Source organism: Euprymna scolopes, chromosome 18 (genome assembly GCF_053919585.1).
Source record: "Euprymna scolopes isolate OS-2025 chromosome 18, ASM5391958v1, whole genome shotgun sequence".
NCBI classification, from domain to species: domain Eukaryota; kingdom Metazoa; phylum Mollusca; class Cephalopoda; order Sepiida; family Sepiolidae; genus Euprymna; species Euprymna scolopes.
This window is the reverse complement of record NC_136499.1, coordinates 130352417-130379291: the sequence shown is the minus strand read 5'-3', so window position 1 is coordinate 130379291 and position 26875 is coordinate 130352417. Positions and strand designations below refer to the sequence as shown.

General features: G+C 33.3%; 1 protein-coding gene across 1 annotated transcript in view; it reads right to left on the bottom strand.

Moving 5' to 3' along the window:
- Positions 1-26875, bottom strand: part of LOC145297829 (mannan-binding lectin serine protease 1-like) — a 366663-nt gene that overhangs the window by 19890 nt on the left and 319898 nt on the right. The window contains exons 11-15 of the mRNA XM_080144156.1: positions 23669-23822; positions 22729-22832; positions 12418-12599; positions 10847-10983; positions 6045-6183 (exon numbers count right to left, since the gene is read on the bottom strand). Coding sequence (XP_080000282.1) covers positions 6045-6183; positions 10847-10983; positions 12418-12599; positions 22729-22832; positions 23669-23822 — 716 coding nt within the window. The remainder of the gene's footprint in view (positions 1-6044; positions 6184-10846; positions 10984-12417; positions 12600-22728; positions 22833-23668; positions 23823-26875) is intronic.

Below are 26875 nucleotides of genomic sequence, written 5' to 3'. Positions count from 1 at the left end.
ACTCCAGTGGCGTACCTATGTAAAATGGCGCCCATGGCAAAGTTTGAATGTGCGCCCCTTCTTAATAATTTATACCTTAGATATACCTAACTACTAATTTTAATTTTTGTCAAGCAATTTTTGCGCCCATGTCACGGGCCATGCCTGCCATACCCTAGATACGCCACTGCACGACTCATATATAACAAAGCTGTATTTGCTTTTTAAATAAAAAAGGTTTTTACTATATCAATATACAAACAAAAGAAAAAAATATTCAAAGGAGCATAGATTCTGCTCGTTTCTTTCCTTAGTCTATACGCTACGCTTTGAAAAAAGCCAAACACAATGTTTTGATGGCCAAACTGTATCTATCTATCTATCTATCTATCTATATCTATCTATATATATATATATATATATATATATATATATATATATATATATATATATATATATATATATGTTTAGAGATACAGAATTTATATATAGTTTTAAAAATAATAAGCGGAAGTTTCTCGAGAGCTCTTTCGGCAATCATCTCATCAGGAGAAAATCGATAGCGAACAAAATAATATTGTATCGAAAAATAAAGAGTTCTAATGGGGAACTTATTAAATGTGCCAAAAGTACGGGGACACTAAAATAAATTTATTAACGTTTAAAAAACGATTAAAATATTGGCACAACGAGGGAGGAAAAAAAAATGCGTGAGAAAAAATTCAAAGTTCCCCAAAGAGAAACAATGCGTTTGATGTTTCTTTTTGCCGGCACAAAGAAGATTAACGCACCGCAATAGAGAGTCCCCGTACTTTTGGCACATTTAATAAGTTCCCCATTAGAACTCTTTATTTTTCGATACAATATTATTTTGTTCGCTATCGACTTTCTCCTGACGAGATGATAGCCGAAAGAGCTCTCGAGAAACTTCCGCTTATTATTTTCAAAACTATATATATATATATATATATATATATATATATATATATATATATATATATATATATGTGTGCCTGTGTTGTAGCTTTGTACGTCAGTAATAATCAGGACAAGCACACATTGGTACAGTTAACAAAAATTCTATGATGATAGTGGTTGTTGCTAGTTGAGTGTTTGCCATGAATGTTTTACATGAGGGACTATAGATTGAAGCTCAGTCGAGTACCTGTCATAAAAATAACGATAGGGTAGAGAGACTCGCAGCACATTTTCTGTGACGGGAAAGTTAAACGTATTATTTGGATTCATCGGACTACTGTTCTCATCTTGAGTGTGATTTTCAAAACGTTTCGGTTGATGTAACCTCCAACCTTCTTCAAATGTGTCTTGTCGATCTCGGGAGCGTTTCTGTCGAACTCGGGAATTTGGACGGAATTTCGAACAGAACATTTTATTTGCTTCATAGGGGAAGTGCGTTTACGTGAAATAAATAAAGAGTTCCGTTCGAAATTCCGTCCAAATTTCCGAGTTCGACAAGTTACTACTGAAGAAGGTCGGAGATTACATCAATCGAAACGTTGTGAAAATCACACTCAAGATGAGAACAGTAATCTGACGAATCCAAATACGAATAACCAATCCTCATCTCAAAAATTCAGAAACGAAATGGAAAGTTAAAACTAAAAGTCAAGTACGTCCAAGGATGGAGTACTGCTGCCATATCTAGGCAGGAGCTACTAAAAACAGCCTATCCTGCCTTGACAAAGTGTACAAAATAGGCTCCGTGGTTTAGTGGGGGATGCTCTTTTCTCTTCCCTGCAACCTCTCTCCCACAGAAGAGACGTTGCGAGTTGTTTTATCGTTATTTCCATGACAAGTGCTCCTCTGAGCTCCAATCACTGGTTCGCCCTCGCCAATCATTCATGATAAACACCCGTCTAGCTGAAACCAATGTCAGTAATTTTCCCCACTCTTTATCTGTGCCTAAATCAAAACGTAGATTCCATGAACACACGTTTCTTAGAAGTGCAAGCCTGTGGAACTCTGTTCCGTTTGCCTGTTTCCCACCTGACTACAACTTGGATGTCTTCAAGTTCAATATAAACAAATTTCTGATGAACCGCCTCCTTAAGTAAGACACTTTATCAAATCTCCAATACTAACGATTACTACGATATTATCCCATTCATTACTGTACACGCAATAACCCTTATCCCAGAGTGGCTTCCAGGCCTTGATAAGTGGTGCCCCCCCATGTAAAAAAAAAAAATCGTAAAAATCAGTATAGTACCAAAAATAAGGGTAATTGTTGGCAGTTTTTCTAGCTAGATAAAGGGTTTTTGCGAATGTTTTACAGTAAGGGGACGAAAGATTGAAACTCAGTCGAGCACCTGCCATGAAAATAACGATAGAGTAGGGATAGACTCGCAGTAACTTTTCTGTGATGGAAAAGTAAAAAAAAAAAAACGTACTAATCGGTATAGAGTAAAAAGAAAAAAGAAACAAAAAGAACAGCAACTTTTTTACAAAAGAGAAATTGCAAGTCTTTCTCAGCTTCAAGGTCATTGATCAATTAAGCTGTTAAATATTAACAATAAGAGCTTGTTTAGCTACAACCATTGTAATAAGCTTTTCTTTTTCTGTTTGCCTAAAACCAACTGAAACTTCCATGAGCAAAGTTTCTTGCTAAGAATTTCCCATATGTATCACACAGTACTATGTGGTTGCTTCCAAATTGATTAGCCGTTTTCAAGTTCAATGTTAACAAATTCTTATCAAGTCATTGACTTCAATAATCATATTCTAACCGTTAAAGTCATTGCAAAAGTAAAGTATTATGGTTTAATTTTGCTCTAAACAGAAACATCCATTTCGAACGTATCCCTGTCTTTAAAAAAAAAACACTGTTGATTTTATACACTGGACCCTTCTGCTTTGGCAGTGGTAAAATTTCTCAAATGCATTTGTGATGTTGGGCTGTATAAGGGTGTTAACTTTGGTCAAAATCAGACTTTTCCTTCTTTCATCAGATTTGTTCGATTATAGATTTTTTTTACGAACCGAAGGCATCCTGATACAAAACTCCAATTCATATACAGAACATTTGTGTGAAAAATTTTAAAAAAATCTTCCTAATCATTTCAGAATTCATAGGAAACGAACGTACGTACAGACAAATTACCTTATATATTATACTAGCGAGGGGTACCCGGCGTTGCCCGGGTGTTTGGAGGTGTGTGTGGGGGGGGGGGAGTTAAAAAAAAAGTAAGTATGAGGATCGAACCCGAACCGTTGAGGCAAAGTTGTGAAAAACAAAACGTGCGACGTTAACGATTGCCCAACCGCGAGATGCTTACGGAAACACGTTTGAATTTATTTAATTACTTGGATTTAGCAGGTGCCCGTTTTAATGAGTTAATGAGGTCAGGTTTGACTGCGGGATAGTATTTACTGCTGAAGGCTTCCCCCCCCCCCCGAAGATGTTATAGGAAAAAGACTAACCCACATGCGGCGAGCGACAAATATTGAATATTTATCTTCCCGAAATCGACCAAATTAAATAGACAGGCGAGCTTCGTTGTTAAGTGTGAGATATTACGATTTCTATGTGATATAAAATATTTTAAAAAGTTGTGAACCGAGTGACCGCTTCTCTGAAAGAAGCCTTTTGTAGACACAGAAAAAGCGAACACACATACATACATACATTTTCGCTTTTATATTTATAGATACTAGCAGTCCAGCTCGGCTTTGGTCGGGCCCTATGTACTGTTCATAATTTTATGTGCATATGTATATATAAGTTTGACTCATGTCCAGGAAACCTATATCTAAAATTACAAATGTTTAGACCCAAAATTGGCGGAGGAGTTTGGTACAGTCTACAAAGGTCAACTCTTTCAACTTTGACTCTTGGCAGCCAAATTTTTGCCCAAAAACTGATGGAAAAGCTTGCTGCACGTCTGAATACCGTTTATGTAAAATTTCAAATGTTTAGACTCAAAATTTGCTGAATAGTTTGCTAGAGATCTCAAAGGTCAAATCTTTTGAACTTTGACCTCTTGGCAGCCAAATTTTTCAGCCAAAAACTGATTAAAAAGCTGAATACACTTTATGTAAAATTTCAAATGTTTAAACTAAAAGTTGGCTGAGAGGTCAAATTTTGACCCTTTAACATTTCTTGTTTTCGGCTCAAATCAAATTAAAAAGTTTGATCCATGTCCAAGTAACCTACATCTAAAATTTCAAGCGTTTCCAAAATTGGCGGAGGAGTTTGGTAGAGTTTTTAAAGTCAAATCGTTGAACCTTGACCCCTTGGCAGCCAAATTTCTGGCCGAAAACCGATTGAAAAGATTTTCCCAAATCTCAATACCCCTTATGTCAAATCTCGAGTCTGTAGACTGAAAATTGACAGAGTAGTTTGGTAGGGAAATGTACACACACAGACAATTTCACTTTTATAGATATATAGTGCGAGAATATTCAAATTGGGGATATTTTGCAAATATTAATTTGCATAGTTTAATACTCCTCGTATATCGATGCTCTATCTCTAATATTGAGCACTTTTTCAAGATAATACGAAATCTATAAATATTGATATTAATAGTTATGTATCACTTTGAATATATAGATAACATTTTTATTTCTATAGACAAATATTACAGTCGCTGCAGTGAACATGCCAACGTTTCAGACAATTGGTCGGTAAGGACCAAAAGTCCTCGTCAAGTGACATAATAAAGTTTGTGTATCACTGAAAGCGTCTGGTTCTCAAATGGGAGAACTGAAGAAATTTATTTTAATAAACATAAAACGTTAAATTTAAAAGGGTGGGGTGAATGGTTAAGTGACATTTTTAGACTCCAGACAAAGAAAGTGGAATGGAAAAAAAGAAAAGAGAAATAAAAATCAAAATTAAATAAAAGAAAATAATATATATATATATATATATATATATATATATATATATATATATATATATATATATATATATATTAGCATGGGTGCCGGGTGTTTGGAGGTGTATGCTGAGAAAAAAAAACAAAAAAAAAACAAACAAAAACGGTCAATTTTTTTAAAACTTTGACCCCTATTATGACTCCTTAAAATTTATTTTAGTTTTGGGCTCAAATTGAGTTAAGTTAGATCCATGTCCAAGGAACCTATATCTAAAATTTCAAGTGTTTAGACCCAAAATTGTCGAAGGAGTTTGGTAGAGTTCTCAAAGGTCAAATCGTTGAACTTCGACCCCTTAACAGCCAAATTTCTGGCCGAAAACAAATCACGCAGATTTTCCCAAATCTCAGTACCATGTATATCCAATTTCGAGTCTGTAGACTGAAAATTAACAGAGTTATTGCGAAGGAAAATATACACAGACAGACACAAAGACACGTTCACTTTATATATATACATATATATATATATATATATATATATATATATATATATAAAACAACTGTGTAATCTACATAAGTTTATAAGCGATAAAAATTACACGTAAAGTGATCTAGTACTTCGTGGCATAACGGTTAACGCACTCGACCACATTACACATTGTCCGAGGTTCAAATCCTAGAAACCTTAAAACACGTTCGTATATTTCTATTTTATAAGTAAAAGAAAAAGTCCTAAACGTGGCTTTGCTTCCACAGCATCTACTACGTTAGAAGCAATGTAAATAGTGATTTCTGTGCGCAATGGCAACGACATATTCTGGGATGAGCCACGCTTGGTAGTTGGGTTTTTGTTGAGGCCATGAAGAGGTCTATACCGACAATCAACCATTCAGTCAGGTCAGATACTATAGAGGACATTTTCCTTTTGAACATGGAGGTAGATCTGATAGAAAAGTTCGGAAGTTATCCCAATTTCAGCCAGAGAGTATCGATATACAATATGATGGAGAGGTACATCTTAGGGTTTATTACATTTTTTTAAAAATCTATCAGAGATAACTCCGTGCTGGAGACAGAATGGAAGATGAGTACAATTCCGAGCAAGTTGTAAGAAAAAGGCCATGGAGACTTGTATATTGTTAGATCATAAGCAATCGAGAAATCATGACAGTACCTCCCCATATCATCCCTCTGGTTTTAGTGTGGGGAAGACTAGTGACTTACCTTGGGGCAACTCTCTTCCCTGATACGTTAGCCAAACGTCAGCTTTAGCAGAGCAGCCAGTTGGCCCCACAGCGATACACGTGTATTTGCCGGCATCAACCGCTATGACATTCCTGAATTTCACCGTTCTCCCTGAAGCCTGAAAGAAAGAGTGAGAGAAGCAAGAGTCTTCAAATTTCCGTGAGCAGCAATTTGTGGCAATTCATGAGGTGCCTTAAATAAGTTTCCAGACTGCTTTGTACAGACATTTAAAATTATTGTAGACTCTTGAAAATTCAGTATCTTATGAGATGACCGACCAATTTTTATGATTTCAGGTTCAAATGAACAGCTACAGTAGGAAATGGAATGACCCTACTAAAACCTGATTGTGACAGCTTTAAAAATGCAATCTGGACGTGAGGACACTTTAGAAAAATGATATGCAATAAAATTGTTTTAAACTTGGAAAAAATGTTAGAGAAACGTATGGAATCCTTACGACTGCTTTTGGACCATCTTGTATGAATTGAGTATCAGTTTCTGAATGGCATAAAGGATTCAAGGAAGTCATGGGGGTCTCTGAGGGGTGATGAGAGGTGTGGAAGGAGCAAGGAAGTCAGAACATCAAAGTTGATTGGCCAAATAAAGAATTTCATGGATAAGGACCGCCGTGCGTCTATAAAGACAATACGTGTACGCAGTTTGATGTCAGTGTCGGAAAATGTACACACAAGTATTCGCGGGAAACTGAAGATGCTGTAAACTTTCGAGAATGTATCACTCCACAACTTCATCTTTGTCACAGACTATTTGACCAAGATGGGCATCAAGACGGTTTCTCACCTTCTTCATAGTCCAGACCTTGCTCCCTGCGACTTTTGGTTATTCCCTAAGCCCAAGGAAAACCTTAGAGACTGTTGTTATCAGACAAGTGAGGAGATGAAAGAGGCTGTGACGAAGGTCATTCTCACACAACGGAACTTCAACAGGACTTCTAAAAGTTGTTTGAACGGTACAACTAGTGTGTTGCTGCCGGAAGGGGACTAGTATTTCATGCCCATACTATCAAAATATGTGCCCACAGGAAAAATTTCTGGAAACTTATTAAAGGCACCTCGTAATCCTGTTCTTGTTAACTGTTGAGCCATTCATGTTTTATCCATTTAACTGCATAGTTATTAATTTTTAGCGTTATTCATGGCGCTTCCCAAATACTTAAGCAAAATACAATATGCGAGGAGAAGCACTACAGATTCATAAACATTAATCTTAATTAATACAAGTTTGCATTGATGTTTATTATTTTAAATTATTATTATCAGTAATTATTATTATTATTATTATTATTATTAAATGCTATTATGATCATGTATTTAATTATTATTTTAAATAATAATAATAATTATTATTATTATGCGTTATTATAATCACTTATTTAATTATTATTATAAATTATTATTATCAGTAATAATAATTATTATGCGTTATAATCATTTATTTAATTATTTTAAATCATTATCATCAGTAATAATAATTGTTATTATGTGTTATTATAATCACTTATTTAATTATTATTTTAAATTATTATTATCAGTAATAATAATAATTATTATGCGTTATTATAATCAATTATTTAATTAGTATTTTAAATTATTATTATCAGTAATAATAATAATTATTATGCGTTATTATAATCAATTATTTAATTAGTATACTCACGTGCATACGTATATTCTGTTTTGATTTTCTAACTGAGATCCCGGCCCTGTCGGTGGGGCATTAGAATACGCCGACTGCCCCCCTGCAGAGGGTAAAAGTCCCTCAATGGGGGTCCTGGATATGACCTTAAACTATATCCAGTGGTGAGGCCCCAGCTTGTGAGCTTTGGGGAGTGTGGAGCCACCCTTTAATTACCATTGCTCCCAGGTCCACTCTGACCTGGAGTGGTAGTACCTGTTAGGGTCCCAACTATGGGTTAAATAGAAACTGACGTGAAAACAACAAATATATTCTATTAAAAAATTTTTCTTCAAAATCTTTGGATTCGGCATTAAATAACCCAAAAAGGGTTGATATGCCGTAAAACAAAAACAACCAACCAACCTTACTGAGATCCAAGGGTAGCAACTCGTTGTAACAAATAGCATATTTATAGAATATAAAAATGTTCCTTTATGGAGAGATTCAGGAACGTTCTAAAATATGGAATATCAAAATATTCGATTAGGATCGATTTAAGTAGGAATGTTCGAAAATGTAGGATGTTAAGCTTTTCCATTTGGAGTTATTCTGGAATGTTCCATTCACCAAAACTAGAAAAGAACGCGGTTCGCGTAAACTCTTTAGTTATGCAATTAACTTAGTTAAGCAACGAGTTGAATTGTCAGTCACTAAGATGCAAACTACTGCTGACACAGGCAAAATTCCTAGGATAATTCTCCAGCCGAAAGGAATCCATTTAAAATAATAAATTAGCTGCATCTCTCGAAGAAAAACTGGACTTTTGGTAAATATAAAAACTTCTGATATTCTCTCATACCAAAGAAATATTATGTCAATATTTTCGGTCTTTCTTCTAACTAAAAACACTAAACTGAAGTTAGAATTGATTATCTCCCTTGGACCTTGTCAATCGTTTTTAACTATCTAGTAGTACAAAGAAAACAAAACAATATTTGTTTAAATAAATGTTTCTTTGTTTTCGACGTGTTTTATATACAATGTTTTTTGTTTTTTGTAATTATGAGTTTTTAGTTTTTTTTATATTTGTTGCGTGTTTAATATCACTAGACACAAATACGTAACAGGAAGTTGATATCCCAAGACAGTCTGATCTGGTAGCACCATATCAGCTATCAGGATCCCATCCTAAGGCATTAAAGGTTGCCATCACAAGCCTGTGGGTAGACTTGTTTGAGAGGACATCTCTCTGGCAAATTTGTGATCCTGCTGGCAAGAATACATAGACGTGTTTTCTATGGAGACTTCATAGAAAACTTTTAATTACAGTTTCGACCAATTAAACCTTCGACCTTCTTCAGGTGCATCTGGTCGCTCGAGAATCTGTACAGAGTTTCAGATGGAAACGTTTATTTAATTCGCAGTTGGTATCTTGCTCTTCTTCTGGATGTCTTGACTGTATAGAAGTCTTAAGTAATTCACAACCGTAATCTTGATATGACCTGCACTTAGGATTGAACCATCAACCCCCAGAAGACTATTGCTGAAAACTGATCATCACTTAGAACTTATATCCGTTGCGTCACAAGTCATAGCCAACCATACAGATTCCCGAGTTTGACAAAATTTTGAATTTGAGCAATGCGGGGTGTTAATCGGCCGAAACGTTGTAAGTATAATACACAAGATGAGAACAGTAATCAAAATACTCTAAATTATTAATCCCCATCTAAAAAATTCCGAAACATCTTAAAGCTTAAATCTTCAACATATAAAACTATGCAATGATGAGTGTTTTCGTTTATAAAGGAAATCGCTCCATACAAGACATGAAGCCACTTGATATAAGGAGTTAAACTATTACTTAAAGGTTAAATAGATTCCAACCCATAAAACAGCAATTTCCCCGTGTGTCAGAAACGTTTTATTGGAAATTTGTCAATGTTAGTTGGATTTTGATGCTGTGAAAACTACAACAGTTGTCTTTCTTTAACCGTGTAAAAACTTGCCCCCCCCTTCTGGGTTTATAATGACGGGTCATTTAAGCTTTTGAGTAACTTGGAATTATATCTTCTTTGTATATAAACAAGTGTTTTACGTGTATTTTTCTCCCTTCGTCTCATCATGTAAATAAATCAGACGTGTTTGTCTTAAAAGTAAAATATGCTATGATTAATTTATTTATCTTTTTGTCAACCGTCGATATGACTTCCCATGTGAATCTTATTTGAAACTAGCGGGGGTACCCGGCGTTGCCCGAGTGTTTGTTTCCGGGAGGGGGGGGGGAGTTTTAAAAAATGTTATGGTAGGTAAGTAGGAAGGATCAAACCCAGAGTCATGAGTAAAAGTAGGAAAATAAAGTGTGAAAAAAAAACCAAAAAAAAAAAACATCTGCAACGTTAACAGTTCGGCCACCAAGAAAAGTCCATTCCAGTTGTTTAGGAAAAAAAAACAAAAAAAAAAAACGACTACGGTAGGTTGGCGCGAACGTGAAAATATAATGTGAATTGTCCAGCACGCTAACCACTACGCCACAGAGCACTGCAGTTTAGTTTAGTGATTTTAAATAACTTCAGATGAAAGAACTACGAAGCCAAACCGGTGTTCTCTTCTCAACTGTTCCTTGTGAACGATCCCCAAACGGTGTTAAGTGGTGGCAGGGGGAGGAGGAATTTATAAGAGAAAATATTTTACCACTTCCATTGATCTTAACCGATTTTGGCCGTGACTTCTCAGCAGAAAAAGTATAGAAATCTAAGATTATCAAGGAATTTGAGAAATAATAAGCCTATAACACACCTCAGATATTGTTCTGCCGTTTGTGCATATTATATTTGCATGAAATATTTTGATTTTTAATCCTATTAAGGTCAAAATCCGACGGGAAAAAATGAGTTCATTTTATTTATATAGAGATAAACAAGTTATGTTTTTGTATTTAAATTCATAATTAAATATCAAAGGTTAATAATTAACTAATTAATCAACACATTTCTCATGAATGTGAGAACTAAAAGATAAAATAAAAGAAAGCGAAAGTTAAGAGGATGCGAAAGTAAACCTAACGTCCACTTTCTACTCCCGTCAGTTATGGATAAGCGAGAAACACAGCGATGAAGACAAGCAAGACCAACACTTACGCTTTTCCGTTTTCCAAGTTTTAATGGGTAGCCATTCTTTTTCCAGATGACGGAACTTCCTTGATAAACTTTGATCGGACAAAACAATCTGGTCTTTTGGTTCGCAGAGGCTGTTTGATTCACTGCCTTTCCCACATCTGAAATAAATTGTGATGAAAACATGAAATTATAAAGGATTGACGATAGCCAGAAATATTTTACTTATTTCACGATTTTTTATTTCTCATCCTTTTCTATTTCTAGAGCTCTACGTAATTACAACTATAGAGTGTATCATAATTGCAATATTCGGAGCACAGAACAATTAAATATATTTTACTGAGACTTTGCTCATGATTATCACACTCTATAATATATATATATATATATATATATATATATATATATATACTAGCAATGGGTGCCCGGCGTTTCCCGAGTGTTTGGAGGTGTATGCTAAGCAAAAAAAAAAAAAACGGTAATTTTTTTAAAAACTTTGACCCCTATTATGGCCCCTTAATATTTATTGTTTTGGGACTCAAATCAAGTTATTAAGTTAAATCCATATCCAAGGAACCTATATCTAAAATTTCAAGTGTTTAGACCCAAAATTGTCGGAGGCGTTTGGTAGAGAACTCAAAGGTCAAATCGTTTAAATTTGACCCCTTAACAGTCAAATTTCTGGCGGAAACCCGATCACATCGATTTTTCCAAATCTCAGTACCGTGTATATCAAATTTCGAGTCTGTAGACTAAAAATTGACAGAGTTATTGCGTAGGGAAATGTACACAGACACACACACGCGTTTATTTTTATAGATATATAGATTTGTGTGTATATGTATATATATGTTTGTGTGCGTGTGTGTATATATATATATATATATATATATATATATATATATATATATATATCGATAATGATTATATGTATATATACAAACTAAGTTATGAATATACATATGACAATTAAGCTACACAGAAATTCGTATGGCTTATGTCTCACGAATTAATCACATAAATCACAATTCTCACGAGAATGAGACTCGGAATATTCGGTGTAGCTTAATTGCCATACATATTTTTATAACTTACTACCTAGCCCTACCTATGTATTGAGCACTGTTGAAGTAAATATGGATAAATTTACGTCTAAAATTATATCTTCGTATATTAATTTATGTGATTAAATGAAGTAATTTATATATATATATATATATATATATATATATATATATATATATATATATAGTACCCCAGTAGTTGTTGCCCCTGATAGTAGCCCCCTACACCAAAGTGGCAATTTGCCTTGTTTGGGGTGAAAATGTAATAAATATATATATATATATATATATATATATAATTACTTCATTTAATCACAGAAATTAAAGTGAAAAGACGCCAGCCTGAAGAAGCCATATATAGAAATGACTTTTTCAGGCTTTATTTATACATTGCAAGTTTCTACATTAGAATTACATTTTTTAGGTGTTGTCTTATGGTTCCCCATCGAAGGCCCATGGACCCCTTAGCGAGCCATAGGCGACCAGTTGAGAAACGCTGGTACATTTGAAAAAGAGAAGGTGACTCACGTAAATTGCAGCGCGCATTGACCACCAGTTGCTTTATGTTGTAATAAGCAGTCTTCTTAATGAAGACTGCGCACATGTATTCGCCTTCATCTTCCTCGGTTGCTTTATGAATGTATAAAACGTTTTCGTCTGTTTGAACTCGTCCACTTCGTTGACCTTTCAACTTGTCTCCGTTAAAAAACCTGCACAAGAAATACGAAAAAAAACAAAAAAAAACGTGCTTTACTTCTTCAGCATCTCATATAGCAGGTTGAGACCCTGCGATGGTAGACTGCCAGGTACGTAGCTAGTTTGCATATAGTGTTAATACTTCAATAAAATCAATCAAGACAAATGAATATTTGATAATGGTAAATATTTACAACTAGCTGTTTGGCCCGGTCGTACAATTTTAATTTATGCAGATTGCGTATGTATTATTATAGAATACATCTTATTATATTTTATTATTATTATTATTATTATTATAGAATACATCTTATTATATTTTATTATTATTATAGAATACATCTTATTATATTTTATTATTATTATAGAATACATCTTATTATATTTTATTATTATTATAGAATACATCTTATTATATTTTATTATTATTATCGAATCAATCCTCTATTGAATATTATATATTACGAGAAATAATTTGCTTGGTGGATTAATTCGCAAAAACAAAAATAAATAATGATAATAATGTCGTTCATCAAATTCCGTCTGTGTTTGTTTACAATATCATGTCAGCTGATATTTGGGATTTACAATAAATGCCATGGAAAAGACACTTCTGATTAATGTTTAATTTTAAAACATCCAAACAAAGGAATGATTTGCGGCGATTTTAAATGGTACCTCTTCTTTTACCTCAAATTGAACTCATTAATAAGAAAAATCAAAATAAAATAGAAAGGTACAGCTGGACTTGAGCAGGGGATCATTCAATCTGTAGTCGAATGCTCTACCACGGAGCTATATCTCCAGATGACAATAAATCTGTTTGTTTTTGTTTTTTTTTTTAGAGAAGAAATGATTTGCTAAGATTGTATTATTTCACTTGGCCGGTGTAACGTAAAATATTCTCCTGTAAAAATTCTTCTTTTTAGAGAGAAAGACTACTTTTAAGATCGGACTTTTTTTCGATTTTCGAAAATTATTTACTGAGATTTTATTATTTTCAGTGTTGCCAACTGCGATTAAAAGAAATCTCCAGAAAATCGCTAGATTTTTAACTTTTGCTGTCTGAAATTTTCCAAATCCGCTAATTCGAAAAAAAAAAACAAAACAAAAAAAACAAAAAAATAAACGCTAGATCAGGGAAAAGAAATCTTCAGAAAATCGCTAGATTTTTAACTTTTGCTATCTGAAATTTTCCAAAACCGCTAATTCGAAAAAAAAAACAAAACAAAAAAAACAAAAAAATAAACGCTAGATCAGGGAAAAGAAATCTCCAGAAAATCGCTAGATTTTTCACTTTTGCTGTCTGAAATTTTCCAAAACCGCTAATTCGAAAAAAAAAACAAAACAAAAAAAACAAAAAAAAAACGCTTGATCAGGGAAAAGAAATCTTCAGAAAATCGCTAGATTTTTAACTTTTGCTGTCTGAAATTTTCCAAAACCGCTAATTCGAAAAAAAAACAAAACAAAAAAAACAAAAAAATAAACGCTAGATCAGGGAAAAGAAATCTCCAGAAAATCGCTAGATTTTTAACTTTTGCTATCTGAAATTTTCCCAAACTGCTAATTCGAAAAAAAAAACAAAACAAAAAAAACAAAAAAATAAACGCTAGATCAGGGAAAAGAAATCTCCAGAAAATCGCTAGATTTTTAACTTTTGCTGTCTGAAATTTTCCCAAACTGCTAATTCGAAAAAAAAAAACAAAACAAAAAAAACAAAAAAATAAACGCTAGATCAGGGAAAAGAAATCTTCAGAAAATCGCTAGATTTTTAACTTTTGCTATCTGAAATTTTCCCAAACTGCTAATTCGAAAAAAAAAACAAAACAAAAAAAACAAAAAAATAAACGCTAGATCAGGGAAAAGAAATCTCCAGAAAATCGCTAGATTTTTAACTTTTGCTGTCTGAAATTTTCCCAAACTGCTAATTCGAAAAAAAAAACAAAACAAAAAAAACAAAAAAATAAACGCTAGATCAGGGAAAAGAAATCTCCAGAAAATCGCTAGATTTTTAACTTTTGCTATCTGAAATTTTCCCAAACTGCTAATTCGAAAAAAAAAACAAAACAAAAAAAACAAAAAAATAAACGCTAGATCAGGGAAAAGAAATCTCCAGAAAATCGCTAGATTTTTAACTTTTGCTGTCTGAAATTTTCCCAAACTGCTAATTCGAAAAAAAAAACAAAACAAAAAAAACAAAAAAATAAACGCTAGATCAGGGAAAAGAAATCTCCAGAAAATCGCTAGATTTTTAACTTTTGCTGTCTGAAATTTTCCCAAACTGCTAATTCGAAAAAAAAAAAAAAACAAAAAAAAACAAAAATATAAACGCTAGATCAGGGAAAAGAAATCTCCAGAAAAACGCTAGATTTTTAACTTTTGCTGTCTGAAATTTTCCAAAACCGCTAATTCGAAAAAAAAAACAAAACAAAAAAAACAAAAAAAAAAAACGCTTGATCAGGGAAAAGAAATCTTCAGAAAATCGCTAGATTTTTAACTTTTGCTGTCTGAAATTTTCCAAAACCGCTAATTCGAAAAAAAAACAAAACAAAAAAAACAAAAAAATAAACGCTAGATCAGGGAAAAGAAATCTCCAGAAAATCGCTAGATTTTTAACTTTTGCTATCTGAAATTTTCCCAAACTGCTAATTCGAAAAAAAAAACAAAACAAAAAAAACAAAAAAATAAACGCTAGATCAGGGAAAAGAAATCTCCAGAAAATCGCTAGATTTTTAACTTTTGCTGTCTGAAATTTTCCCAAACTGCTAATTCGAAAAAAAAAAACAAAACAAAAAAAACAAAAAAATAAACGCTAGATCAGGGAAAAGAAATCTTCAGAAAATCGCTAGATTTTTAACTTTTGCTATCTGAAATTTTCCCAAACTGCTAATTCGAAAAAAAAAACAAAACAAAAAAAACAAAAAAATAAACGCTAGATCAGGGAAAAGAAATCTCCAGAAAATCGCTAGATTTTTAACTTTTGCTGTCTGAAATTTTCCCAAACTGCTAATTCGAAAAAAAAAACAAAACAAAAAAAACAAAAAAATAAACGCTAGATCAGGGAAAAGAAATCTCCAGAAAATCGCTAGATTTTTAACTTTTGCTATCTGAAATTTTCCCAAACTGCTAATTCGAAAAAAAAAACAAAACAAAAAAAACAAAAAAATAAACGCTAGATCAGGGAAAAGAAATCTCCAGAAAATCGCTAGATTTTTAACTTTTGCTGTCTGAAATTTTCCCAAACTGCTAATTCGAAAAAAAAAACAAAACAAAAAAAACAAAAAAATAAACGCTAGATCAGGGAAAAGAAATCTCCAGAAAATCGCTAGATTTTTAACTTTTGCTGTCTGAAATTTTCCCAAACTGCTAATTCGAAAAAAAAAAAAAAACAAAAAAAAACAAAAAAATAAACGCTAGATCAGGGAAAAGAAATCTCCAGAAAATCGCTAGATTTTTAACTTTTGCTATCTGAAATTTTCCCAAACTGCTAATTCGAAAAAAAAAACAAAACAAAAAAAAACAAAAAAATAAACGCTAGATCAGGGAAAAGAAATCTCCAGAAAAACGCTAGATTTTTAACTTTTGCTGTCTGAAATTTTCCCAAACTGCTAATTCGAAAAAAAAAACAAAACAAAAAAAACAAAAAAATAAACGCTAGATCAGGGAAAAGAAATCTCCAGAAAATCGCTAGATTTTTAACTTTTGCTATCTGAAATTTTCCCAAACTGCTAATTCGAAAAAAAAAACAAAACAAAAAAAACAAAAAAATAAACGCTAGATCAGGGAAAAGAAATCTCCAGAAAATCGCTAGATTTTTAACTTTTGCTGTCTGAAATTTTCCCAAACTGCTAATTCGAAAAAAAAAACAAAACAAAAAAAACAAAAAAATAAACGCTAGATCAGGGAAAAGAAATCTCCAGAAAATCGCTAGATTTTTAACTTTTGCTATCTGAAATTTTCCCAAACTGCTAATTCGAAAAAAAAAACAAAACAAAAAAAACAAAAAAATAAACGCTAGATCAGGGAAAAGAAATCTCCAGAAAATCGCTAGATTTTTAACTTTTGCTATCTGAAATTTTCCCAAACTGCTAATTCGAAAAAAAAAACAAAACAAAAAAAACAAAAAAATAAACGCTAGATCAGGGAAAAGAAATCTCCAGAAAATCGCTAGATTTTTAACTTTTGCTGTCTGAAATTTTCCAAAACCGCTAATTCGAAAAAAAAAAACAAAAAAACAAAAAAAAAAAAACGCTAGATCAGGGAAAAGAAATCTTCAGAAAATCGCTAGATTTTTAACTTTTGCTATCTGAAATTTTCCCAAACTGCTAATTCGAAAAAAAAAAAAATAATAAATAAATAAATCTCCAAAAAAGAAAAACACTATATTTTTATTTCCAACCCTATATAAAAAATATTCCGTATTTTTGGAATTTTTTTGAAGCGATTGGTTGCCTAGGTTTTCAAATTTTATCAGCTTGTTTTATCTGTTTTTCGAAGAGAGTATATTTTGTTTTGCAAGAAACAAATAATAAAATCAAACAAAACTTTGTTCCTGTCTTTATTGTTTGCTAAAAATATAAATGCAGTAAACTTCGCTGAGGTATTAACATATGCTGCGTCTTAAAAAAGTTGGTTCACGTTGACAATGCAATAATAAACGTTGAAAAGGTTAGTAAAAATAAGTAAAAGCATGAATTTTGGCCCTTGTTAAAGTGTAGAATAGTTAACAGTCGAGAAATTGTAAACAATAACAAAAATCACAAATACCTTATACCAAACGCAGTAAAATTCAAGTATCTTTTATATGTGCTGAAATTCTGTCTATGTTCTTTTTATTTCATTTCTGTTAGTTGTTTTTACAACAAATAACTGGTTGCTTGTCACTTAATCGTTATGGACTTCATTCTCGAAAAATTGTATACAAAAATCTATGACTACCACTAACTCTAAATTTGGGAATGCAACTTGAACTTAGGGTTAGTAGTTGAATAAGTCATTTGTTTACAACTTTTCAGGAATTAAGCTTCCTCATCCGTTAAGCAATAAGCGGCCATTTGTTTAATTTTTTAATTCAATGTGTAAAAATCACTTTGAACAACATATATTTAAATTTAAAAAAAAAGTTTTAGCACGTTAAAAGTATGCATGTCGGTAGAGAATTAATTCTACTACGTTTGATATAAGTTTTTGGCTGTTGTTGCTTTTTTTTTAAATAATTTTTGACAGTTAAGTTTTCTTCACTTTTATTAAGTTAATAAATACTTTTAAATTAAGGGGAGTGATAAAATAGTATTTTAATTTACAGAGGCTGGAAGGCCCCACCCCTCCATAAAATGTACTTGGATAGTCCGATTTCATATCGAGTTTAAGAATGGTTAATCGAAAAATAAATGGTGAAAAAACAAAAAACATAATAAATAATTGTTCCAAAAGGTCCTTTTCTACCTACATGAATAAGCTTAGTTTATGTTTTGAAGTATTTTCAAGCGTTTTTGGTTATTTTTTAAATTAATTTCGAGTTTGTGGGTGCCGAATATCTCCAGATTTTCTAGAAAAAAAAAACAAAAAAAACCTCGGTAGCCACTAGATCTAAATTTTACTCGCTAGATTACAAACGAAATCTCCAGATCTAGCGGGAAAACCGCTAAATTGGCAACACTGATTATTTTCCTTTACGGTGTAACGTAAAGGATTACGCTGTAAAAAAAAAAAAAAAAAAGAGAGAAAGAATATTTTAAGATTGAACTTTTTCGATTTTCGATATTTTATCTAAGACACTGTCAGACATATAAATTAGATTTGTGTGAAATTTGCAAAAGATAGGCTCAGCCGTTTCGGAACCTATGAGGAAGGAAGGAAGGAACTCACACACAAAAGGATGGAAAATAGGGCGAAAGAATAAAAAATTTATGATAAGCAAAAAAATATGTGTCAAACAAATACAGTAGTGATGGGACGATACCAATATTTTCCCCGATTCCGATTCTTTATAAATCTCGAAATATTTTACTATAAATTTATTTTTTCATGATTAAAAACACATATTAAATGTGCATATAGTTTTCAAACATAAAAACACATTTGTTGGGTGAACTATAGATGTTAATTTTACTGGTGGTTTAAAATTATTAAATATTTATTATTTTATTATTATTACCAGCAGTGGAAGATTTTGTTTTCAAACAAAATCAAATAAAAAAAGGTAATTACTAGAATCGTTTTTGGCATCAGAAAATAAGCACAGATTTTTCCGATTCCGATACCCTGAAAAGTTCCGATTTTTCCGATTCCGATTAATCGTCCCAACACTAAAAAAATAATTTCACAAAAAATACGAGCCTGTCTTTGTTTTATCGTTATTTCCATGGTAAGTGCTCGTCTGACCTCCAATCTCTGGTCCCCTCTCGCCAATATTTCATCATAAACTTCATTAATTTTCCTTATTCTTTATCTGTGCCTAAATCAAAACGTAGATTCCATGAACAAAGCTTCTTTCTTAGAAGTGCACGACTGTAGAACTCTCTTCCGTTTGCCTGTTTCCCACCTGACTACAACTTGAATGTCTTCAAGTCCAACATAAACAAATTCCTGATGACCCTCTCCCCTTAAGTAAGGCACTTTATCAAATCTCCAATACTAACGATTACTACGATACTATCCCATTGATTACTGTACAGGCAATAGCCCTTATCCCCGAGTGGCTTCCGGGCCTTGATAAGTGCTAACCACCATGTAAAAAAACACTCGTGTAACTACAACAACTATCAACAATTTCCCCCTCTCTATCTGTTCCTAAATTTAAACGCAAATTCCATGAACAAAGTTTCTTTCATCACAGCTGGTTGAGGCTCTGTGATGGTAGACGGTTTGGATACAGCGTTAATACTTGAATAAAATAAATAAAGGCGAATGAAGGTTTTATGGTGCTCACCTACTGCAAAAACTTAGACGCAAGGGTCACAAAGTGGGGTCGAGAAGTCAGCAGCCCCGAGGAGGAGCACTCTGACCTTCAAAAAGTGCCTGGGCAGCACCGTCGGCATTCTCAGGCAATTAGCAATTAACTAACCCTTTCTCAATCAACAGGGACCAGGTATTTGTTTATTAGAGGGTGGGGGTGTCGCTGATGATAAACCGAGCTGAAATCAAGGCAAATGAACAATCAACAGATAATGGTAAATATTAAAAATGGACAAAAGAATGGAAAATAGGTCGAATGAACAATAAAGTGTTAAAATTGGGAATTTACGATAAGCAAAAAAATGTGTTTAGAATAAAAAAAAAAGTTACAAAAATAGTTTTAACACAATTAAACAGGATTGACATTTTTGCTGGCGGCTTTCAGAATCTTTTGATGAAATTAAGTTAACGAGTACATTAGAGGAAAGTGCCCGTTGCCGGAGAGATCCGCTCGTCAATATGTCCTGGAGGCGAATGGGACGCTTCAATCGAGATGTAAAATCTAGCAAAGAGATTGCGACTCCAGGAAAACCTCGACCTGTATAAAATCAGATAGTTCTAAAATGGAGTAATGTCGCCACATTTGGGCGGGAGCTGCTCAGATCATCCTATGATGAAAAGTTCAAAACCAGTTTTGAAACTTAGTAGGCGCTGCTCTTTTCTCTTACTTATAACCGCTTTCCCACAGAACAAACGTTGCGAGCCTGTCTCTGCTCCATCGTTAGTTTCATGGCAAATGCTTATCTGAGCTCCAATCTATGATCCCGTCTTCCCAAAGTTTCACAAAAACACTCATCTAACTACAACCACTATTTATGCCTAAATCTAAATGCAAATTCCATGAACAAAGCTTCTTTCCTATAACTGCCCTGCTGTGGAACTGTTCCACTGGCCTGCTTTCAACCACAATATGTTTCGTCTTCAAGTCTAATGTAAACAAGTTCTTATTGAGCTGTCCCCTTAGATAATCAAATTATAACCAATTTCTACCATTAAAAATCACTACGCTGTTATCTCGGTGACAACTGTACACTCATTAACCCTTATTCTCGAGTGGCTTTTGGGCCTCGATAACTGGTGACTCCCTTTTGAAAAGTGTCTGAATAAAAGGTATAGTAAATTTTTTTTTAAATTTGTCTCGGCGTTACTGCTGCATTTTATTGTTGAAGTATTTCACAAAGCTTCCGTCTATCGGAGAACAAAGGAAACGTAACAGAAGGTATGTCTCCTTTGTGCAGATCATTGCGTCTTTATACTTGATGGAACTCTCACGATTATTGGACCTGTTTAGTGTATAAGTACACGTCATTACACACACACAGTCCTGATGTTATTGGCCGTTATTAATATAATTATCTGTACGTTTTGTAAACAGATTATGGATATACGTCACACCCACGCATTGACAATATTTTGTACATCCATTATAAGGGCTTTATGTAACACAATCGCGTTAGCATTTGGTAGCGTGACGTCACGGACATATATATATATATATATATATATATATTAGATAGATAAATGTATATAGAAAATTCGTTTATACAAACGGCTACAAATGTACATACATGTTTCTGTAGGATATCCTTGGTCTGATGACGTGATTTCTCTGCAATGGAAAATCACAGAAACGTATACACATATGTTAGTATTAACAAATTTGATTTAATATAATATGCTCTGTTTTACGCATTGAGCACTTTTTTTTTGGTAGACACGTGTCGTTTCAGTGGATGTATTTCTAGGAAATCAAACCAAACTATACATACATACATACATACATATATATATATATATATATATATCACTCATATACAATACTGTTTCTCTGTTTCACAGCTCATCAGTGTAGCTAGACAAGCAACTACCTCAAGCCAGGATCGAAACCCGACTGCCCAAATGACAGTCGGAGCTTCTAACCATTGCGCTATTCGGCTGCTGCTATGTGAGTAGTGAATTAACAATGTTTTGACATTGTCCAAATACCTAAGCTCAATTTGTTTACACAAAGAGCATCGCTAAATATGCTAATGGTAATTTGTATACTACTTTCTAATATGCTCAACCTAAGATAGGGAGCATTAGTCATCCACATACAGTACTGTTTCGCTGTATCATCAGTAGGCTAAACAAATAACTACCTCAAGCCAAGATTGAAACTCGACGGCCCAAACGACAGTCGACGCGTCTAACTGCTGCGCTATTCGGCTGTTGCTATGCCAAGCAGTGAATTAAAAATGTCTTTACATTGGCCAAACGCTTAAGCTCAATTTGTTTACACAAAGAGCATTGCTTAACATGGTAATTCCCGTTTGTATATCACTTCATAATAATGCTGAACTCAAGATGAGGAGCATTATAGTCATCTACATACAGTACTGTTTTGCTGTATCACAGCTCATCAGTGCAGCTAGGCAAGCAACTCCTTCGAGACAATTTTCCAAGTTCCAAATAACAGGTTTTCTCAATTGGTCATTTATTACGTATCAAAAGGTATTCATTCCAATATTGTTTCGTATTGCGACTGACAAGTCTGCAAAATTAAGTTATTGCTGCATATTTAGTCACATATTCTTCAGACTTATAAAACCAACATTTTCGATAACTTACATGTAACCGACACATTCTTCTGTTTCTTCTCAGTTACGAAGATTATCTTCGTAACAGAGAAGGAACGAAAACAAAACAACAACAAAAAAAAAACAGCAAAAATACAGGCCCTGTCGGTAGGGCATTAGAATACGCCGACTGCCCCCCTGCAGAGGGTAAAAGTCCCTCAATGGGGGTCCTGGATATGACCTTAAACTATATCCAGTGGTGAGGCCCCAGCTTGTGGGCTTTGGGGAGTGTGGAGCAACCTTTTAATACCATTGCTCCCAGGTCCACTCTGACCTGGAGTGGTAGTACCTGTTAGGGTCCCAACTATGGGTTAAATAGAAACCGATGTGAAAACAACAAATATTCTATTAAAAAGATTTTTCTTCCGAATCTTTGGATTCGGCATTAAATAACCCGAAAAGGGTTGATATGCCGTAAAACAAAAACAACCAACCAACCAAGCAGCAAAAATACAAAAAAAAAAAAAAAAAAAAAAAAAAATGTAGCATACAATCAATCAGGCATCATCATATCCATGCCCGCTATTAGACACTGCGTCGACATTATAATAAATAATTGTTGTCCTACCAATTGACGTTTCTGGCTTTTTCTCCGTTGAGCAAACATTTAAATTCCACGTTGGTCAATCGCTCAACTCTTGCCTGGCCAACCAGTTTTACCACATATTTTTTCTGAAAAAAAAAAAAAAAAAAAAAAAAAAAAATCAATTTGTATACTACAAGCCGTGTCTATCTCACGTCTATAATTATGTACGTAAATTTAATTTATGAGCAAAAAAAAAAATGATAGGCTTAATCTCAATAATACCTGATAATAATAAAAAAAAGAAAATTTCTTTTACATTTAATATAGTCATAATAATATTCTATCATTGTTATTTACGCATTTAAGTATCTATATATAAAAGTGAGAATGTATGTGTGTATGAGGACACTTCTAAACCTATATACTCAACAAAGTTTTGATGTACAGACTTGAAATTTGGTATGTAGAGTATTTACACATGCAGTAAATTATAATCGGTTTTCATTCCGAAAAAAGGGCTGCTAAGGGGTCAAAATTGAAAAATTGGTACTTGGGGGGGGGGGGGTAATCGAATTTTTGTTTGTTTGTCAACTGTTTTACGAGGTTTGAAAACACTTTTTAAAGATAGTGGCAAGCTGGTCGAATGGTTATCGTTCTTGACTCAAAGTCTTTCAGTTTTGGTTTCGATCTTTGCTCGAGTTTTATTTTTACTTACAAGAAATGAATTAAAACATGATACTCGTATGCACATGTCTCAGTTTCAAAATAAGGGAAACAAGAGTTATGAGGCTTTCGAACGAAAATCTTCGGTTCACTTTCGACTCTACAATGTTAGATGGACAGATTTCCTATCTAGAAAATAGCAATTCTTCTACCTTTGCAGAAATATAGGCCATGAAATACGAGGATTAAATGACAAAAGAAGGGCCACTTTCTACTGTTTTGCATGATTCGTAATGAAATTTAAGGATGTAATTCCTACCTTTTCACAGTTGTAACCAGTGTACCCGTCTGTGCAGTAGCACTTATAACCGACCCTCCTTTCAGAACAGGTGGCATTGTTTAGGCAAGGTCGATCACTGCAGCTTTCATGATATTCGCATTGTGGACCAGTAAAACCATGTGGGCACTTGCATCTAAAAAAGAAAATAAATATAATTAACATTAAGAACGTAGTATTTTTACATTGTCGACAGCCTTTATACATATGTGCAGCGTGTCTATGGTTTTTACGTGTTTGCCGTTTCTTTGCATCGTCACCGTTTCATCTAATGGTGGCTACAGAAATAAGCTTCCTTTCACGAAGAAAGTAGACACAAAGAAACATTCGCTGAGTTTTCTTTAAGATTTTATTTCGAGAGAATCGACTAAGAAGAAACAGAGACTAACATCCCTTTCTCACCCTCCCTTTGCTCCCTGTGACTTTTGGTTATTCCCTAAGCTCAAGGAAAACCTCAGAGGCTGTCGTTATGAGACAATTAAGGAGATGAAAGAGGCTGTGATGAGGGCCATTGACACGCTCGCATAAGGAGACATTACATAAGTTGTTGGAACGGTACAACAAGTGCACTGCAGCCAGAGGAGATTACTTTGAAGGGAACTAGAGTTTCATATGTGCACTATAAATAAAAGCACCCATACGAAAATAAATCCAGAAACTTAATGAAGACACCTCGTTCTTCTTAACTTTTTAACTTACTTAAATGAGTGACACAGACGGATAGACATCAAAATAACGTTCGTTTTAGATTACAAAGTTTTCTACATTATTAGTGGCGTCTCATTCGCATGGCTTCCACAGATGGACTGATAAAAAAAAAACACTTTATCTCAACTCTAAATCGTGACGTCATTCGTCATTGTCTATATTCTTTTTACATGTCATTCATCCGTGAAAAATCACTCTGAGAACAATTCCGCTTTACAGATGTACTCAGTGTAACCTTTGTCCATATCCACACTAGCTAACTTTATAGCCACGTAGGGTCCCTAAAAAGTAACTATATCTTCGTCCGTATTTTCTATACGGATTTATAAGTGTCCTTTTCCAGTTTCATGCGTTCTTTTTCTTCCTTTTAAACTTTGACATTTGAGATCATATTTTATATGAATACGCTTAAATATATTTTAATCCATGCAGATTTCGTATTTATTATTAAAGAGTCAATTCTTTATTGAATATTATATTGTACCTAATATATAGTAATGATTTATTGAATATTATATTGTACCTAATATATAGTAATGATTTATTGAATATTATATTGTACCTAATATATAGTAATGATTTATTGAATATTATATTGTACCTAATATATAATAATGATTTCAAAATTAAAAAAAAGAACTTGGATTGCATTAGAATCGAAATGTTATTTGTCATCGTACGACTGTTTTGTCTATCGTCAATTGCCTCCTTATTTGAGTTTACATCAACTCTTGAATCGATTTTGTTTCACAAATGCGAATAATCATAAACTCAGAATAACCTTTGTCAAAATTCAAACTAGCTAACTTAATCGACATTGACGTACCATCTATAATATGTAACACGATGATTTGGGCTAATTCTTGGATCCCAAACCGGAGCTAAATATTCCTGAATGAAATCTAATTTGGTTGCTTAATAGGTAGTGACATCTCTGTTTCTTTCTTTCCTCTGCTTGCAGTTGTTCACATTCCTTCTTAATAAATGGGATTTTACTGTTATTAAAACAAGAATACTTGTAACATCTCGACGCAAATACACTTGACTAACCAGACAAGCAGCAAAATCCTACCCCACACTATAGAGATCCTTAGTTGTCAAAAGGTCTCCTACTCAAATAGTTTCTTCCATCGAACTGCTAGACTTTGAAATTCTCTCCCGGTCCTTGCTTCCATGACTGCATTGACATGCAAAATTCAAGAGTAATTTGAACAGACATTTCGGTGCTCAAATCCTTACATAATATCCCGGTAGATTTGGTTCTGTTACATATATGAATGTGCGGTAATCATCAAGTTTCTCTTGATCACATAAAGGAAAAGTTATTTTCATTTAAAAATGAATACGAGACACTTTTTTTATGATTTCAATATAGTTTTGTTTATTTAAACATCAAAAATAAAAGTGACAACTAATATCGGAGCGCGGTGGAAGTTAGTGAAGGTGGGTTTCAGAACTCTGTGTCGACTGTATTTGTCACTTTGTGTCTCTCACTGTCTCTCTGACTCTTCATCTAACTTCGAACCCCGTCTCAATATATTGAGAATCTCCTTTCTGGATGATGTCAGAGGCATGGCTTCGCCACGTGAAGTTTATTCACGTGGATTTTACCTATGTATGTCTAAACACACTTTTGGCAAACAAAGAATTCCCAATTTTAATTGTTCAATATCTAACCTATTTTTAATCATTATTTCTAAAACTTGTCCATTCTTTTAATTGACATATTTAATATCCAGTTATTTCTAAAAGAACCAACAATCGACTGCATTCCTAAATCAAATATCTCTGACATAAATAATATTTAGTTATTTGTGAGAATAATGACAATCGTTCTTCATTCCTAGGAGTTCAGTATCTATTATCTTTTAACACTTGCCTACTGGGTTCGATTCTTTTCCTAATAACATTTTCAAATTTATCTAGTTTTGCTTCTTTACTTATTGGGATCTGTCCATTTTCATAACAGATTCAAATAGTAATCCCCTTATGTCAAAAGTGCATTGTGCGTTATTCGAGATGAGAAGCAGAAAAAAAAAATCAACGATGCTTTCCAAATGTTTAAATAAATCATCGAAATGGGAATAGGAGCAGTTGTTTCACGACAGCTCAATAATAGCTAAAAAATCTGATCAGGTTATCAACCATTTATCTGACACGCAATATCCTTATTCTATGTTTTTAACTTCTAATCTAATTTTCCAAACTTATGTGGAAGATATCGTTTTTAACATTTATTTTTTATCTATGATATAGACGATGAACAAAGTCGACTCAACTCGAAGATATAAAACTTAAAACATTTTGATTAACGCAACTGAAAGGCATTGGAAATCACGATAGGAAAAATTAGAGCACTTTTTACTATTACCTACATATATATATATATATATATATATATATATATATATATATATATTACCCTTCTGATTCATTCTTATATATATGTATATATTTATATTACTATTCAACGTTTTATCC